General features: G+C 33.8%; 4 protein-coding genes and 1 non-coding gene across 7 annotated transcripts; 3 read left to right on the top strand and 2 right to left on the bottom strand.

Annotated features, from left to right (window-relative positions):
* Nucleotides 1–4,940: 4,940 nt before the first annotated feature.
* On the top strand, nt 4,941–5,494 carry LOC108822137 (histone H4). Its single transcript, XM_018595167.2, has one exon. It carries the CDS (start codon nt 4,997–4,999, stop codon nt 5,306–5,308), a length of 312 nt encoding a protein of 103 aa, XP_018450669.1. The 5' UTR covers nt 4,941–4,996; the 3' UTR covers nt 5,309–5,494.
* A 733-nt stretch (nt 5,495–6,227) lies between these two features.
* LOC108843097 (probable NOT transcription complex subunit VIP2) lies at nt 6,228–10,406 on the top strand. Of its 3 annotated transcripts, none has more exons than XM_018616189.2 (13): nt 6,228–6,434; nt 6,857–6,941; nt 7,042–7,153; nt 7,247–7,425; nt 7,508–7,880; nt 8,319–8,504; nt 8,613–8,711; nt 8,878–8,966; nt 9,070–9,549; nt 9,656–9,708; nt 9,806–9,847; nt 9,921–10,059; nt 10,158–10,406. In XM_018616189.2, the coding sequence occupies exons 2-13, from the start codon at nt 6,927–6,929 to the stop codon at nt 10,215–10,217; spliced, it is 1,827 nt and encodes a 608-aa protein (XP_018471691.2). In that variant the 5' UTR covers nt 6,228–6,434; nt 6,857–6,926; the 3' UTR covers nt 10,218–10,406. The 3 variants fall into 3 exon arrangements, with proteins under 3 accessions (XP_018471691.2, XP_018471690.2, XP_018471692.2); XM_018616188.2 differs by having other exon boundaries at nt 8,613–8,740; nt 8,868–8,966; XM_018616190.2 differs by lacking the exon at nt 6,857–6,941 and having other exon boundaries at nt 8,613–8,740; nt 8,868–8,966.
* Nucleotides 7,070–7,150, bottom strand: LOC130508897 (small nucleolar RNA snoR35). Its single transcript, XR_008943081.1, has one exon. It is a non-coding gene; the product is annotated as a small nucleolar RNA snoR35 (small nucleolar RNA).
* Nucleotides 10,407–10,533: 127 nt separating the features above from the next.
* Nucleotides 10,534–11,604, top strand: LOC108843098 (18.1 kDa class I heat shock protein). Its single transcript, XM_018616192.2, is given in 2 exon segments — nt 10,534–11,325; nt 11,328–11,604. Coding segments are annotated over 2 exon segments (543 nt in total). The 5' UTR covers nt 10,534–10,886; the 3' UTR covers nt 11,432–11,604.
* Nucleotides 11,605–13,292: 1,688 nt separating this feature from the next.
* Nucleotides 13,293–15,393, bottom strand: LOC108827869 (exocyst complex component EXO70H1). Its single transcript, XM_018601374.2, has one exon. It carries the CDS (start codon nt 15,180–15,182, stop codon nt 13,344–13,346), a length of 1,839 nt encoding a protein of 612 aa, XP_018456876.1. The 5' UTR covers nt 15,183–15,393; the 3' UTR covers nt 13,293–13,343.
* Between the last annotated feature and the right edge of the window lie 3,900 nt (nt 15,394–19,293).

Here is a 19,293-nt window from a genome sequence, read left to right as displayed (position 1 = left end):
TTGATTTAAATATATTTCATTTACTTTTCCATTAAATCAATGTCAAAAATATATATTTTTATCAGTTTCAAAAAATACTTTTTTATTGGACAAACAATTAATGGAAATTATAATATCAACTCTTCATTTAACAAATCTAAACGAGAAAGTATCACCAAATTTGAACCTAAACTGGATAAATATCCAAACGGATTTATATTATTCAAATTTATATGTTATATTATTTTTATTTTTAGATTTAGGTAAATATATAGTATATATAAATTTTGAAAATTTAAAAATAATTTAAACGGATTATCCAAACCTGTAAAGATCCGAATCAAACCGGGACCAAAATTTATAAACAACCGAATACAGCTGGAATCTTTAAACTCAAAAAACTCAAATCCGAATAGATTTTAATCAAATTCGAGTGAGTATCCAAATATAAACCTCTAGCTTTGTCAATGTAAAACGATCAAATATTATAAATACATCATTTAGTATAAATAAAAAATTAAAATAAAAAATTAGTACCCGTGCGGACGCACGGATCAAGATCTAGTATCTAATCTATTAAAAGTGAAGTACAAATCCTCTTTAACCCTTAGTTTTTCTAAATAATTACAAGTCTATGCCACTAGATTTTTTATCATTTAATTATATTTCTAAATTAAGATTATGGAATCTTACCAAATATCTAAACTGATATTTTTTAAACATGATTGTAAGAATCTTTTTTAACCAAATATTCTAAGAGTAGCCTTCCATATTCTCATTGTTCACTAAATCATTTTCCAATATATTAAGCAAAAGTACATGTTATATATTCGGTAAATATTAATTTGTTTTCCTAAATTAAATTTGATTTAAATATATTTCATTTACTTTTCCATTAAATCAATGTCAAAAATATATATTTTTATCAGTTTCAAAAAATACTTTTTTATTGGACAAACAATTAATGGAAATTATAATATCAACTCTTCATTTAACAAATCTAAACGAGAAAGTATCACCAAATTTGAACCTAAACTGGATAAATATCCAAACGGATTTATATTATTCAAATTTATATGTTATATTATTTTTATTTTTAGATTTAGGTAAATATAGAGTATATATAAATTTTGAAAATTTAAAAATAATTTAAACGGATTATCCAAACCTGTAAAGATCCGAATCAAACCGGGACCAAAATTTATAAACAACCGAATACAGCTGGAATCTTTAAACTCAAAAAACTCAAATCCGAATAGATTTTAATCAAATTCGAGTGAGTATCCAAATATAAACCTCTAGCTTTGTCAATGTAAAACGATCAAATATTATAAATACATCATTTAGTATAAATAAAAATAAAAATAAAAAATTAGTACCCGTGCGGACGCACGGATCAAGATCTAGTATTTTATTAAAAGTGAAGTACAAATAAAAATCCACTCTTAATTCTTCTTAATATTTACCAACTTGTGCCATTGATACTAACTATTTTTTTTAATAAAATCAGAAATTAAGTATAATTAATGGAATATCTTAATAAATGTTAGTTACCTTAAATTTCAAAACAAAATCTGAGTAGATATGCACAATCTCTAACAATAACTAAATATGGAAAATCATTTTGCTAATGTTAAATAACAATGTATTTTTGTTACGTGAAAAATAAATCATTGATTAAATTGTTGGCTATTAATGATCTTATCGGCTGATTCCACTACATCTATAGTCTTTATTATAAACAGTGATTTTATAACAATATATAGATATTCACTATTTTAATCTATATTATTTAAATTAAAGTATAAATTAGGTTTATTTGGAAACATAGATAACAATTTTAATAAGATGTTTGTTTGAAAACTTGGATAACCGTTTTAAAAATAGGTTTGTTTGTAATATGAATATCAGTAAAAAATAGGTTTATTTGGAAACATGAATAGCAAATATAAAAAGATATAATATTTTTTGGAAACATAGATAGTACTATATTAAGAAAAGAATGAATTTATGTTATTAAAAAAATTGTAAATCTATTATATTATGAGAAACTATATATCTGTGTCAATTTTAAAATATACGAAAATGAGCTAATCTAATTATCTAAAAATATCATTTGTCTAAAATAATCATAAAATAAAATTTAAACTTTATATACATATTTCAAACCAAAATAATAATTTAAAATTGATTTATATCAAAATTGATTTAAAATATACATATATTCAAAATATTATTTTTTACTAAAATATTTTCCAATAACCATTATTAAAAAATGTTTTCAATATATGTGATTATTTATATGATAGTACGTATAAAATACTATTAATTATATGTTTGATGTGTTTTTAAAGGAAAAATAGATTGTGAATTAGGGGTGGGCGTTCGGGTACTCATTCGGGTTCGGTTTAGGTATGTTTGGATTTGGGGTTTTCGGGGTCAAAGAGTTCAGTCCCATTCGGATGTTTCTAAATTTTGGTTCGGATTCGATATCAGATCTTTGCGGGTTTGTTCAGGCTCAGATAACCCATTTAAATTTATTATATACTTTAAATATATAAACAAAATAATAAATTACATATAAATTTGAATAAAATATATCAGAATACCTGAACTTAACATATAAATTGATTTAATTTAAATATTTGGATAGAGAATCAATAATTATGTTAAGTATTTTTAGTGATTTGAATATACTTTACCTATTTTTAGATATTTACATTTGATTATTTATATATATTTCAATTATTTAAACCAACTTATAAGTACCACGTATATTCTAGATGTTTTTATATACATTAAGTCTAAAATAATATATATAAGTATATAAATCTGTTTTCTTTGGAAGAAAAAAAAAGTATATAAATCTATTTGGAATACATTCATGTATCTGAAATATTTTGGTTCGGATCCGATTCGGTTTCAGTTCTCTAAATACCAAAATTTTGATATTTAATCAATTTCGGTTCGGGTTTTGTAATTTTTTTGGATCTGGATCGGTTCGATTTTTTAGATTCGGATTTTTTTGTGCAATTCTAACATTGACACAAAATACGATATATTTTATAAAAATATACACCCGCACGGGCGTGCGGATCAAAATCTAGTCTCCTATATATTAATTATAGAACATTGCAACATTTTTTTGTAGCCACGTGTCATCACGAAAATGATTATTAGAATCTTTAAAAAATAGGTTAGTCCTTCTAAATATATAATATAATTTTTATTAAACTAATTAATTGATTATTAATGTATAAAGAATATTCTTAATTTTCCTTAAATAAAAGCTACAGAATTACCTAATATGGTTAACATATATATGATAATTAATTATTATGAATAATAAATATTTGATAAAAATTTGTATCCTCTCTCATTTTTTGTTTAATTTTATATTATCAAAAGAAATTAAACAATTACATCAACTATATAAAAAATTTAGATTTTTTCTTATATGTTATGTTTTGATTTTTTTCAAAATGAGTATAAATTACCAAAAATGTTAAAAATACCATTTTGAAAATTTTGTGACCAATGAATGAATTTGTTTGTTATAATAAGATATAAATGATCATGAAAATTTTATAAATTTGTTCTTCAAATTTATGTAATTATTCTAATCCCATATATATATATATATATATATAAATTAAGAAAATTGATTACTTCAGCAAGTGTAAGATCCATAATTGCACAATAATTTTTTTCTTCGTCACAACACTGACAAATAATAATTTGAAATTTGACAACTTGAAACAATAACGGTTTTTAGTCGATTCCATCATTTACTTAAATGAGCCTAGAATAATTTTTAATGATTAAGTAAATAGATCACGTACATAGTAGACTTTGTTTTTATTTAAAAATTTTTGCATACCCAAAATAAATATGAATCATCATCACTTTCATTTAGAATTTTGTTACAATAAAAATACACGGTTGGACAAAATCCGAATCCAAAAAATCGAACCAAATTCAATCTGAAAGTAATACTGAACTTTAACCAAAACTGGTTAGATATCCAAACTGGTTCAAAATTTTAGTATTTAGAGAACCGGATCCGAATCCGATCCGAAAACCGAAATATTTTGGGTGTCTAAGTATACTTGAACCAGATTTATATATTTAAATATATTAATTATTTTTAAATTTAATATCTAAAAGAATATATATAAGTTAAGTTGTCCAAAATACTTGAAAATATATAAAAATAAAATACATGTTTAAAATAGGCAAACAATACTCAAAATACTTAAAATGTATATTGATTTTTATTCAAGTATTTAAGCTAAATCAATTTTGATGTTAAGTTTATGTATTTTGGCAAAAAATATTCCATTTTATATGTTATATATTATTTTATTTTTATATTTTTAGAAATTAAAAGTATAATTTAACAATATAAATGATTTATTAGAATCTAAACTGAACCCGCAAAGATCCAAAACGAACTGGATCGCAAAGATCCGAACATAATCAAATGATATCCGAATGCTCATCTTTAATCAAGTGTAAAAAAGTTATTGATAAAAAATGAATATTGTTTATAATAGTTAAATACATTACAGTTGAAAACATTTACATTATAGTTAAATACGTTATAATAATATTGTGTATTATTAGTTGTTTTTACGAACGCATGCGATGAAAAAGTTTCAAATAATTCATTTGGCGCAAAAATTGAGTTAACGAGCTCGAAAATATTACAAAAACAAAAAATTGGCGCTACATTACCCAAATTCGTGGCGCCTCATGTAAAAACCAAAAAATGATTCTTATTGGCTAACACAGGCAGCACGCGGATCGATGATGTACACCGTTGATTAAAACACATCGACGGTTCATACATGTATTAACTGTATACACGGATCGATATCTCAGCCGTTAGATCTACTATGCGATCTAATTGCTCAGATCACAAGGTTCACCGTCTTCCCTATAAAATCAATTTCACATTCACATCTCCAAATAAACTACAACTGAGAATCTTCTTTATTTTCTCAAAGGAAAAAAAATGTCGGGTCGTGGAAAGGGAGGAAAGGGTTTGGGCAAAGGAGGAGCCAAGCGTCACAGGAAGGTTCTGAGAGACAACATCCAGGGAATCACCAAGCCTGCTATTCGGAGGTTGGCTCGTAGAGGTGGAGTCAAGCGTATCAGTGGTCTGATCTACGAGGAGACACGTGGAGTCCTCAAGATCTTTTTGGAGAACGTCATCCGTGACGCCGTGACCTACACCGAGCACGCTAGGAGGAAGACTGTGACGGCCATGGATGTCGTCTATGCGTTGAAGAGGCAAGGGAGGACGCTTTACGGATTTGGCGGTTGAGGGTCTTTTGAGATTCGCGTTTGCGTTTCTGGGTTTCTTTTAGGTGTTGTTCTGGAAATTTCTAATCAAATCGTGTTATTTGCGTTTTTAATTCTGTTTGGTTACGGTCTTTGTGTGTTGCGGTAGCGTTTCGTTACATGTAATGTAATTACGCATTTTATCTATGAAGCTGTTCGAGTTTATGAATCTGGACTTTCTTTTTATTTGTCATTGAATTGAAATTCATGTCTAAACGTCAATCATGTGCAGACAAAAGCCTAAGAAGAACAACGGTTCTAAGTTCTGGTTTTAGTTAGTACTAATCTCTTTAGTTTTTTTTCCCCCACTTGAGACTGGTCACAACTTTACTCATGGAAACATATGACATGTTCTTCTAATCGTCCATCTCTGACTACTACACCGACGTTGATGCTGGTGTCATCGTCGTTGTTGTGATCACAGAACCGTAAACGTAATTGGCCAATAATGTTCGCGCTGTTATCATCTTGATCACAATCTATGACTGTTGCAAAGCATACTCAAGATTCCACAAGACATCTTCCATTGATGGCCAATCGACTCCACAGTAAGCTAATCCTCCTCTGTTCCACAGAAATTCCTGATCGAATCAGTATGAACGTATGACCTTAGTCTTACCCCGTAAAGACTGATTCATGATCTGCTCAAGCTGTCCTTCCTTCCGTCAATTTCATAGTCCATTCAGCAGGTTAAGTCCAAAGAACTTTTAGAGATTCTGAACAACCAAAAGTTATTGGGCCTGTTCGACTGGGCCCAAACATAGATTGGCAACTAAAGCTTTTTTCCACGGAAACCCTCTTGTTCGTTTAGAGGCTTTTGTGGGCCCCACATGTCATCCGACTGTCCAATCATTCAGACCAGAAAATATATTATTTTTATCATTTGGATCCCATTTTGTAAATCAAAGCTCCATCTCCCTTCCTATATCCGTTTTCGATTTAGGGCACAAATCTCTCAACACCCAAAATCTAAAATCTCCGCCCCGCCTTTCCCAATCAAACCGAATCTGCACGAAACACCACAAAATCTCCTTCGGATTCTCTCAATCCTCTCTTGATCTAACTCCAAGGCTTACGAATTGGCCAGTGCTTTCCCTCCTTCCTCCTCCGTAAGCACTCTTCTCCTTTGTACTGTGAGTGTGAGCAGAGATACTCGCGATTCTAGGGTTTTTTCGTAGTTCAATTTCGCTGCTATTGAAATCACATCGCGCTAGTTGAATTCAAAGGCCTGGTTGTTTCTCAGTCTGCTATTGATTACTGCCAAGCTGAATTTACGTTTTTGCGTTGATTGACTTTGATTTTGGATCCTCCTCAAGTCTGATTTTGGATCCTCCTCAAGTCTGATAAATCTATTTGATGGCTGCTGATGTACTTGTATATAGCCGATGTTCTAGTTATACAGTGAATTGAATTCATCATAGCTATTAAGATTTTAAGCTGAGTATTGTTTTCCTCTGTTAGTTTATTCTGGTTGTGAATTTTGTTGAGTTTTCTCCTTTATCAGGCTATTAATTTCGTGTGTGTCTTTCAGATTTGTAGGCGGTTGGTTCGAGTCTTGTCACCGAAATTATTTTTATCTCGCGTCATTGTCAGCTCGTGCAATGTCAAACCTTCATGTAATCGTCTAACTATGTCATGTCTTTTAAAGATATCATTTGCTTAATTATGTGGAAATCTTCTCTCCTTATGTCAATACTTGTGTTGTTGCTTCTGCAGTCATCTCTCAATGGTTCGGCTTCCAATTTACCGGATGGTTCGGGAAGATCTTTTGCTTCTTCCTATACTGGTCAATCTGGTGCACCCTCTCCCGGTTTTCATCATTCTGGTGGTGGGTGTGATACTTATCTTGACACTTTTTTTTTTATTAGTTTGCTCTGTTATGAACTTACATAGCTTCACCATTATTCTTTCTTCATTGCAGGAAGTCTTCAGGGACTACATAATCTTCATGGGAGCTATAATGTCGGGAACATGCAAGGTACACTTTCGTCAAGAAACTCGAGTCTGAATAGTCTACCATCTCCCGGTGTACAACAAGCGAACGGGAGTTTTTCTAGCGGAAGATTTTCTTCAAATAACCTACCTGTTGCTCTCGCTCAGGTGCATGTGGCTTGACATTATGTGAAAACAACTGCTCTTCGTTCTTGATCTTTGTCTTATATTATACGATGGTTGTTTTTAGCTGTCTCATGGTAACTCACACGGGCACTCTGGAATACCAAATAGAGGGGGTATTAATGTTGGCAACCCTGGATATAGTAGTAACGCAAATGGAGTTGGTGGTTCTCTTACTGGGATTCTCTCCACATCTGCTGGACTCAGTAGCAGGAATAGTGTTTCAAATATTGGAATGTCCCAGCTGTTGGGGAACGCAGGTCCTCGGATAACAAATGCAATGGGAAACATGGTTGGTGGTGTTAACTTGGGGAGGAATATTAGCTCTGGTGGATTGTCTATGCCTGGTCTTTCTTCACGGCTAAATATGGCAGCTAATAGCGGATCAGGATTAAATGTTCAAGGACAAAACCGAATGCTGGGTGGAGGACTTCCTCAAGGTATCCACTTCTTTCCGTTTCGGTCTTTGGGGTTCTTTTGCTTTAAGTCGAGATACTTAAGCCTTTTTATCTTGTTCTATGGAACTATGGAAGTCACCCTTATACTTTAATGATTATGGCTCTTTGGTACAGTAACTAGGAATTGCTTTTTAAATTATGTAAATAAAGTAAGTTGCAAAGTAGCAATTTAAATTAAGTAGTTATTTAAGGAACGGATTATATCAGCAGTTGAACTTGTTTTGCTATCATGATCTATACTTTTCCAGACTCATATGAGGAAGCATATTTTGTTTTCAGCTTACATACTTTGTATAGAGTTTGTAAGACGAGCCTGATTACTTTGCACTTTAAAATCTTACTTTTGAAACATGCAATAAGCTAGCAAGTGCTATATGTAGATATATCAGTTCAAATATGATTGTAAATTTTATTGTACAGGATCTCAGGTCATGTCTATGCTGGGGAACTCCTACCATGCTGGTGGCGGCCAACTTTCGCAGAACCATGTTAACAATATGATGCTCAGTGATCACTCTAACGACAGTTCTCTTTTTGACATCAATAACGATTTCCCCCAGCTGACAAGTCGTCCTGGTTCTGCTAGTGGCACTCAAGGACAACTGGGTAGTCAATCTGTCTGAAGATCTATTGAAATTCGCATACTTAATATATAAAAAAACATATTCCCATTTCATGTCTTGTTCTCTCATACTCTTGTGGTGGGCTTTCTAGGCTCTTTGAGGAAACAAGGTTTAGGAGTCCCAATTGTCCAACAACATCAAGAGTTCAGCATCCAAAATGAAGACTTTCCGGCTCTCCCTGGATATAAAGGTGCTGGTTTATTATCGTCTTCAGTGGAGGTTCATACATTTATTTTCTGCTTTCATATTGTAGTGTATTGCATCAGAAAGATCATAAAATGTTCCCGGCATATTTGTTTCTGAATGTTATAAGCTAAACCTGCTGGACCATTCACAAGCGTAGTAGATTTTTGCAGGTGGTAGTTCTGATTATCCTATGGATTTGCATCAGAAAGAACAACTCCATGACAGTGCTATGTCAATGATGCACTCTCAAAACTTTTCTGTAAGTTTTAGACAGTTTTGAAATTAGGAAAATGTTTTACCACTTTTTGCTGTTGGTATGGTTATTTGATGGGGTCGTTTATGCTGGTATTGCAAATTTGCAGATACCTAGATCTGGTGGTTTCAACTTAGGGGGAACATATCCATCACATCGTACACAGCAACAGCCACCACATACTTCATCTGGTGGGCTACAAGGTCTTGGCTTGAGACCTCTAAACTCGCCCAATTCAGTTTCCAGTAACGGTTATGATCAGCTTATTCAGCAGTATCAGCAGCAACAAAATCAATCCCAGTTCCCTGTGCAACAAATGTCATCCATCAACCAATTTAGAGATTCTGAGATTAAGTCGGAAGCAGATCCTTTCTGTTTGCTTGGCTTGTTAGACGTACTAAACGGGACCAAACCTGATTTAACCTCTCTTGCTCTCGGCATCGACTTAACAACGCTAGGATTGGATTTGAATTCAACTGGAAAACTCTACAAGACATTTGCTTCCCCTTGGACTAATGAACCTGCAAAGACAGAGGTCGAGTTCACAGTGCCAAATTGTTACTACGCAACGCCACCTCCGCCTCTAACTGTAAGTTTCCTTGTGATCTTGTGACTAGCACCAAGTATGCATTCTGTTTTCCACTTTCTCGATTTTTTTTTTAAACATATGAGTTAATCATTTCTGTTGGTTGCAGCGAGCAAGTTTCAGAAGGTTCTCCTTCGAGTTATTGTTTTACACATTTTACAGGTATGTTAAGAGATCATCATTCAACATCTCATTTGCCAAACCGTAGATCATCCCTGCCCAATTTGACAAATTTACTTTGCTCTAAATTTTGTTTCAGTATGCCAAAAGACGAAGCACAACTATACGCAGCAGATGAACTGTATGTTTTCTCCCTTCCATAATCTTTCTTTGTCTGTTTACTCAGGCTGATGAGTTTGATTGATATTATGCAGTTACGAAAGAGGTTGGTTTTACCATAAGGAACACAAATTATGGTTCTTCAGAGTTGGGGAACCTTTGGTCAGAACAGCTGTATATGAAAGAGGAACATACGAGTGCCTAGATCCAAACTCCTTCAAAACAGTCAGAAAGGTAAATCAAATATTATTTGCAGGAATATATACGTTTCTTGGAACTTTGAGTTTCCAGTGTACTTAGTTGTGTATCTTTGGGGATGTGTTTATTTGCAGGAACATTTTGTTGTCCAGTATGAGCACATGGAGAAGAGACCAAGCTTGGTGCAGCATTGACTTCAAGTAGGTTTGTTCAATTATTAGCATCTTTACAATGTAAAGCTTTTTTCTTCTCTCTTTTCATGCATGCAAGCTCCATTGTTAAGTAACCAAACAATCTTTCACAATTTTCAAAATTTGACCTCAAATTTCTGCCATAAAAGGTAACTAAAGTTAATTTACTTCTTATTTTCTGTTTTTAATAAATGATATTTAGACTTTGAACAAAAAAAAAAAAAATAAAAAATAAATGATATTTAGACGGTCTGGTGACCAGGCATGACAAGAACGAGTAAATAACTTGATTTTTGGTCGCAATAGCCGAATCAAATATTTCAGTATACTTGTTTAGTAAATTGGTGTTTGTGTAAACCAAACGTGGCTGAGTTGTGGTATATTGTATGTTCTATTTATGGTGTCAAGTATGCCGATATATTCTTAATCAGGATCTTAAGCAAGATGGCCCTTTATCAAAGAAGGCAATCTTCATTATGCAAAAAACGGCACGTCGTTTAACTGTCTAGCTGAGGAATGCACGTCGTCTTGTTTCAACAAACGAAACTTCTTGAAATGCCAAGAAAAATCCGGTCACTTTTAGACTAGATACGAAGGTTTTAGAAAAAGAGCACTTTCTAGTTCAAGAAACTGGAAGAACGTTCTCTCTTCATCCCCAACTACGTTATATATATGGACCCCTTCTATGATCTCAAAATCAGATCAAAGCAACAAGAAATCAAGAATCAAAGCGAAGTTAAGTCACTCGAGAAAACAACAATGTCTCTAGTTCCAAGCCTTTTCGGAGGACGAAGATCAAACGCTTTTGATCCGTTCTCGCTAGATGCATGGGATCCATTTGAAGGACTCTTCACGCCTTCCTCCGCTCGTGACATGGCAGCATTTACAAACGCTAGAGTGGACTGGAAGGAGACACCAGAGGCACACGTGTTCAAAGCGGACTTGCCGGGGCTGAAGAAAGAGGAAGTGAAGGTAGAGGTTGAAGACAAGAACGTACTTCAGATAAGCGGAGAGAGGAGCAAGGAGAACGAAGAGAAGAACGACAAGTGGCACCGTGTGGAGAGAGCAAGTGGGAAGTTTATGAGGAGGTTTAAGTTGCCTGAGAATGCGAAATGGAAAAAGTGAAGGCGACAATGGAGAATGGTGTGCTCACGGTTATGGTACCAAAAGCGCCTGAGAAGAAGCCTGAAGTCAAGTCTATTGATATCTCAGGCTAAGCCATTGTTCGTGAATCGTGATAATGAAAATTGATGATTTGGAGTGTGTGGAATAAAACGTGTGTTTGCGTACAAAAGTTCGTGTGGTCTTTCTTTCTTTATTTATAAATCATAATAAGACTATTGTAATGAATAAGTGAATGTTTATATAAGCATACAATATTCGAAGCTTACTCTGATAAAATCAAATCAAGACGAACGCGTAAGAATTTGAAATCTTATTTGATGTTGAAACCTCATGCGAGCCTTAAATATCTTTGACGTTTGTTTAAACTTAAAACGTCTATAAATCAAAACATGGGTCTTCGGACAAAGAGATGGTTCTTTTAGAACCACAACTGCACATCTTCCCGCAGATTATTTGGTAGGCGAGAGACGATTAAAAAATTGATGGAAAAATACTTTTTTTTTTCTGTCAAATTTTGCAGTCTGCTTCTTTTTTTTATTAGGAATATTACATCTCACATCGGAAATTCTAAAGGACATTAACTAATATATAAAGGGTTAGGACAAATCCACTAATTACCAATTAGTTTTAAGTTGGAAGCTCATAATTAACCCGTGTCTAACATGGTATCAGAGCCCAGATCCTAAATACTCTAAACCCCTAATTAGTATTAACCTTTCCCGACCGAGTATATAGATCGTAATTAACTCGTTCGACCGAGTATAACTGTTTTAAAGTTCCGAGATTTCTGGTTGATAAGAACCATCATCTCGAGGAGGGGTATTAGGGATATTACATCTCACATCGAGAATTTTAAGAGACATTAACTAATATATAAAGGATTATGACCAATTCACTAATTAACAATTAATTTTAAGTTAGAAGTCCATAATTAACCCGAATCTAACATTTAAAAAAGAAAAAATTTTGCAGCCTGCCTTCTCTTGAATCAAAATATTGAAAGAAAGCAAACTTTAAAGAGGAGGAGGATTTCAATGATCCTTCAAACGAATTTTTTGAGACGGTCTCTTTTAAATTCCCTAAATTTCAACTTGTCATGTTTTATGGAATGATCGTGTGACCGTTAGTAATTCAGAATAGAGTCTTAGTGATTAAATGGATGGTAAATCATTTGGACTTCATAATTTCAGCTTTATATGCCGAGATAGAATGATTGTTTTGGGCTACATTGTGTGAGAGAAATGCAAATCTCGCGATCCGAATCTAAATTGACTACTTAAAATTTGTGGTCAAACTTTAAGTAGTCAATTGGCCTTGAGAATACAAACTTGATCTATATCGCATGAGCAAAAATATCTTTACAAATTTACTAACAAAAGAGACTAGGATGACAAGATTAGGATTTTCTTATGTAAACCAGACATACAAGTATTTTTCTATCGACTAAAACTTGGTTTAAATATAACAAGAGGAGTTATATCTTTGAATTTATATAAGCGGACCTTAGATGTCTTTGACGTTTCTACGAAATTACAACGTGAGGTTGCGTATACCAAGTCGTCTAATGAAAAACATTAATGAGTAGTATGATAAGATTCGTGATCGTTCTCAACCTCTCTGTCTCGTTACGACTTACAAATTAAATGAATGCTTCGTGCTTATTCGGTAAGCAATCTGCCATTCAATTCGTATTTAATATTCTTCTACCTGCATTGTCTCGTAACCATGTGAACTCGTATTAATAACCAACTTGGAGTTATATACACTACCAAATCACAATTAGTCAAAAGACTAGGAACACAATATCAAATTACAACTAGCAATGAGTGATGAGTGATAGCTACTTATAACTCGTCTTTGTGCTTATTAAATCTCCAAGCGTCGGAAATAATCATCGGATTTATTTTGTCGCTTATAAACACAAAAATCCAAAAAACAAAAAGGATCACTATATGATAAAACGGAGAATTCAACCAGTAACAGTTTAACATACATATGTACACGTCAACCCCGAGATTTACCGGTACTCGACGAACCGGTTCCAGAACCGGAACCTTTTGTCGAGACACTCCCTGACCCTGACCCTCTGCTTCCAAAGTAAAGATCCGACAAGTAATTTCCTATATCTTCAGGGGCATATCTGACATTAAACCCATCTCCTCCCGAACCGAACCGGTTTATCTCGCATAACTCGTTGCAAACCAGCATCAGTTTATCACTCAACGAGACTTTGATATGATCCCTAAGTTTCGGGTCGGGTACCACCCACGAAATCTGTTTCCGGTACGCCACCTCGAACTCGTCGTCGAACCTCGCGAACAACTCCTCAGCCACCTCCGGCGTGATATCCTCCTCCCTATATTCCGGCAAAGGCGTCAGCACTTTCCCCCACGCGAGCCTCTCGAACTTCTCCGCGTACTGCTTCACCTTCCCCTCGTGCCTCACCACCCAATCCTCTCCTAGGAGGTGCTTCACGCTAGACGTCCTGACCTTTACGACGACGTATTGGAGATTGTTAGCGAGGAAGAGGTAAGACAGAGCGACGTCCTTGTACGGCTGAGCTTTCCCGTCGATTTTGCACAGCGTGAGAAGAATCACCCACGCGATCCGCGCGGACGCCGGAGACGACGAGCAGAGCTCCTCCGGATCAGCGTCGTCTCCGGACGGCGCGGTCACCTGCCAGTTCTCGAAGATTACGGCGATGGACTCGCCGTAGTCGGCGAGGAAGGAGAGGTAGTTCATGACGTAACGTGTGAGTGGATGAACGCCTCCCCCGGCGACCGGCGTTCGAGACGTTTCTTTCTGAATCGCCGTCTCGAACGCCGTCATCATCGTCCTCGCGGCGTCGCCTAGTCTCGCCAGCGAGGTGATCACCTGAGACCTGACGGCTGCGGCCGAGTCGAAGTAGAAGATCGTTTCGATCTCTACGTAAAGGTTCGCTAGGGTTTCGTACATGTCAAGAAACCGGAACATTTTCTCCGGCGATAGTTTCTTTATCTTCGCTGCGTTTTCCGGGAAGGCGAAGAGCGTTAGAGCTCCTTCTTGCGTGATGTCCGTGAAGGAGGATTCGACTATGTTAAGGGAGGAGGAGAACACGTGGTCGGCGAGAAGCCTCTCGCCGAAAAAGAGGGACCGGACCGCTAGCTTCGCGGCTCGAAGCCACGACCTGATCTTGGACTCGAGAGTCTCCCAGTCCATCTTCTGAACCTGGTGGAGAGTGAGTCTCTCCACGGCTAAGGTCCTCAGCGTCTCCTCCACTATTGATCTTCTCACGGTTTTGTAAACTTTGACGCACTCCTTGGCGTATCCCGTGGAGATCATACAGTCCGCGATTGTTTTCAGATCGTCCATTGCGTCGGAGTCTCCTCCGGAGAATCTATGATCGTCGGGGTGGTGGTTTTCTTCGTAGGAGATTTCGTCTTCGGAGTCTGAGACGCTAGTCGTGGTGGAAGTGCTGAGTCTCGACGATCTGTGAGACGACCGTACGGAGACGCTTTCGGGGTCGAGGTAGTCACGGTTCGAGTTCAACACACGGCGAAACTCTGATTCGAGAAGCTTCATCGCCGACTTCATCAGATTATGAGCGTACACGAGCTTCTCCGAGGAGGCGTTGACGGTAACCAGACGGTGCATGGTGCTCTGCAGATGTTTAACTGCTTCAACGAACTCCTCTGCTTCGCGACGGCTGTTGGTGGAAAAGAGGAACTCGTGGGAAGAAGAAGTCCATTTGGATATGACGGTGTCGATGTTGCTCGTACACTCTTGTAGAGATAACTCGGCGAGGGATTGGTGAGCTGGTTGTTTCTCCGGAGGAGGAGATGTCCCGAACAAGTGCTTCCCCATTCTTGAAACTCTGTTTGGTATACTCAACAGAATAAAATAAACTTCTGGTTTGTTGTTTGTAATCCAAGTAAAGCAGATAGAGGGTATATATAGAGGAATATGTATATAAAATATGTTATAAAATACTATTTGTATAGATATACCTAGCGTATGTGTATGTGAATGTGTACATATAGTTGTGTGGAGGAGAAATGTTCATTAGTCAAACGCGGTTACGTCAAATACGACATGACATTGTTTAAAGTCAGACTTCTGAACCAAGTTGCCTTGTTCATCTGCAACTGTGATTTTTTCTCAAGTTACCGTTTCAAATTTTAGATGCGACAGAGTGTTGATTGTAGTTTTACGCAAAAAATTATGTACTACTATTAGCTGCAATTTTCTAGTAATTGGATGCACCAGATGCACGGTAAAGAAAAATAAATTTCTAGTAATTTTTATGATTTTATACAGTTTGTTTTTAAAAATATAAAATTTTAATAGTAATACAATTTGTTTCCTTTATTTATAAATTTTAAATTTTAGGAATTCTATTTGATTTTATTTATTGATAATAATACTTTTTAATATGACTTTTAGAGAAACTTTTAATAAATTGATTTAATATATATTAACCAAAAGAAAGAAATGAAATCTATCTAAAATTATAATTAAAAAAAATATATTTCTTAAATATAATTTTAGATAAATAAAGATGTTATATTATCTTGATTTTTGTTTAATTAAATTAAAAATTATATTAAAACATTAGTAAGAAAATAGTAAAATCTAAAATATCCATAATTTTATTTTTTGAATATAATTTAAATATAAAAACTTATTACTTCATATGGTGCATGAAAACACGTAGTTAGCTGTAATTTTCTAGTAATTGGATGCACCGAATGCACGGTTGTGCACCAAAGGAAGGTTGCAAATAGCCAAATACAAATGCATAGAGTTTTCTGAATCGTAACATGAATATTGGATAAATAGCTTTATAAACCAACCGTGTCAAATGGAGTAGTTGTTTTGGGCTAGTAGTTGAACTTGTACTCAAAAGTTTTTGAAAAGGTTTGGAACTTTCGAGTAATGATATATTTTTTTAGACAAAATAGCATTTCACTATCTTATGCGATGCGGATTGTATCACATTCATGTTGGTCCGTCTGTCATATATTGATACTTTTATTACGTTTTGACAGTTTTCATTTATTTGTACGTATGCTATTATTTTCTGTAAAGATCTAATGAAAATTAAACAAGTGGAGTATGTTTGTAAGTGTTAATTAGCTTTCTACAATACAATATGTCAGTTAGTTAGATGATTTATCCACTATTTTGGCTTTTGGGAAACGGAGATCTGTGAGGAAGGTTCCCTGTTGTATGTTAATTTGCGACTTTGCGTCATGCGACTCATGCCGCCATATAAATGAAAAAGGTCCATAGGTTTCAAAAGTTCAAAGATACTAAACTGCCTTGATACGACTACTAATTCATTTTTCACCATTTTTAATTAATTATGCTTAACACAGCACCTGGGTTGAGAACACATGTACAAAAAAATTAATCTGAAAGCATTTAAAAATTTACAATAAAGGGAATATAACTAAGCAAATATCCCAAAAAGAAAATATCGCAAGACATGTCTCTACTCTCTAGTCTTCGAAATTTAAATATTCATAAATACTCAAAACCTTTTTTGTCAACAAATACAAATTTAGAGGTAAAAATACATTTGATGATTAAAAACCCTTCGATTTAACATTTATGAGCATGCATCTCCAACCTTACTACAGTATAACATCTATAAATTAATAATCTATAAATTAATATTTTTATAAATTAATATAATTTCATAGTCCCAAATTGATTTTTGGTTCAATTAGTATCTCGATAAATTAATAATCTCTATAAATTAATAAAAAGTTATAGTTTTGGTATAGTCCTAACATTATTAATTTATAGAGGTTTCAATGTATATTTTTCTTTCAAACTGGAATAAAATTGATTATGAAGTTACACATGTTCCAATATCCACTCTATTTTTTACTCCACAATGAATTTTATTCTATAAATAGAATACTTTTTTGTTTGTTCATTACTCTACTATGGAATAGAAAATGAAATAGGCTAAAACATTTTCACTCCATAATTACTTTTACTCTATTTTTAAAAAAAAATAGAATTTTATATTGGAGATGCTCTAATAATATATACTCCATATGCTAAATCTAAGCTTTTCACTGTTAGATTGTCAAAATGCATATATATTGAAAACTCAATGATGAGAACCCATCATTGGGTTGTTCTAACTATATGAGAAACTTATTTGAGGTTCTATACCGAATGAAATTGCTTTTACCGACAAGGGATAAAACCAAAAACCCCAAGCATTTTAAAAATGTACGTCTGGTTATTCTCCAAGGCCCCTAGTGATTTGGAATATACACCCTAGAGCCGACCGACTTGCTTTCTTTCGAAAAGAAAAAGACCACTTAGACTTAGTTTTTGTTTTTGTCCGATGATAATAATGTAAGAAGACTTTGACCTTACAAAAAAACACATACAGAAGCTCGTCCCGCTCAACCTAAGCACATTTTTATAAACATTTTATTTTAATAGGAATCATTCTCTGCTTTATGCAAGGGTCCTAACTTTTTAAAAAATAATACTAAGTTAGTGAAAAGAATATGTTTTCATATATTTAATATAATAAAACATAGTATTCTAAAAGTATGTATAGTAACTAAACTTATATACATTGTAAGCAAATGAAATATAAAATTATTCAAATATATATCTTTGGATGGAAATCGGGTCCAGCGTTTGTTTACGAGTCTCCATACAAATAACCTGTTGAACATTTTATCCACGAACTGGAAAACAATAATAAAATGTTTTCTTTTTTTGGAAGATCAAGGCGTTAGCAGTCGAATTATCTCATCATTTGACCATGACCGCGAAAATATCACAAAACACTATAGTAAGACCTAAGGCGTTTTCTTGATGAAGTTATTAATTCGTAAAACATAAGACGGCTTCAAAAAGAAAGAAATGTCAATACTTCTCATCGTGTTCCAGAGTAAATATTAACATCACAGACTCACATATATTTGATTAATTGAAACGCTTTCATATAAAAACTTATATGTATTTTGGTCTTCGAATACCCACAATATTAAAGGAAAGTTTCAATAAGCAACATTCAACTCACGATTTCAAAATCAAAGTCAACGAGGCGTATATAAGGACGGTTTCACCTATGGCTGGGCTACATGTCTGTGATATTCATATACATGTGGATGTGTCCATAGTGCATACTGCATATATAGTCGCAAAAAACCATGTGCCGTGCAATTCAAACTGTTAATTTATAAGTAGTAGGGAGAGTACATAACTAATATTGCACGTCACGGGACTTCTTAAACAATATTGTATACTCCTTCCTTTTTCACTTTTATAGATCTTTTCACAAAATTTTTAAGAACTTATTAAATTTATATTTTACTCATAACTAATACTCCCTCTATATCAATATAATTGGGTTTTAAGGTTTTAAGTAGATTAAAAAAGTACAAACTTTTATACAAATTACATTAACCAATAAAAAATAAATATTATTTTGGTCACAAAATTCAAATGCTATTAAATTTTATTAAGAATAGTGAAATATCTATTATTTTACAAGAATTTTTTTTCATTAAACACCATTTAAAATGATACGGAGAGAATATATTATTTTACTTGACAATGTTAATTTGTGAGCTAAGAGGGTGTAAAAACACAACTCAAAAAACTACTCCCTCCGTTTTGCAAAGAATATTGTTCTAAGATTTTATTTTTGTTTCATAAAGAATATCGGTTTTTATCTTCTGTGCAAATTTTAAATAAAATTTCAGTTTTTATCCCCAATTATTTTAATGCATTAACTAATAGGAAAAAATTATTTCGTGTGTGAACAAATGGTAAAAATAGAGCTTTTAGATGATTTTTAATATATGTGCAAAACTTCCGGTAACACTTATTATGAAATAGTAAACAAATGCAATCGAAACAGAAAACAAAAATTAAAATAAAACAAAATTTAATTCTAAAACGAAACTAATTTGAAAGGGATGGAGTATGTTAT

The sequence above is a fragment of the Raphanus sativus genome, chromosome 2 (assembly GCF_000801105.2).
Source record: "Raphanus sativus cultivar WK10039 chromosome 2, ASM80110v3, whole genome shotgun sequence".
Taxonomy (NCBI): domain Eukaryota; kingdom Viridiplantae; phylum Streptophyta; class Magnoliopsida; order Brassicales; family Brassicaceae; genus Raphanus; species Raphanus sativus.
This window is presented reverse-complemented; position numbering and strand designations above follow the sequence as displayed.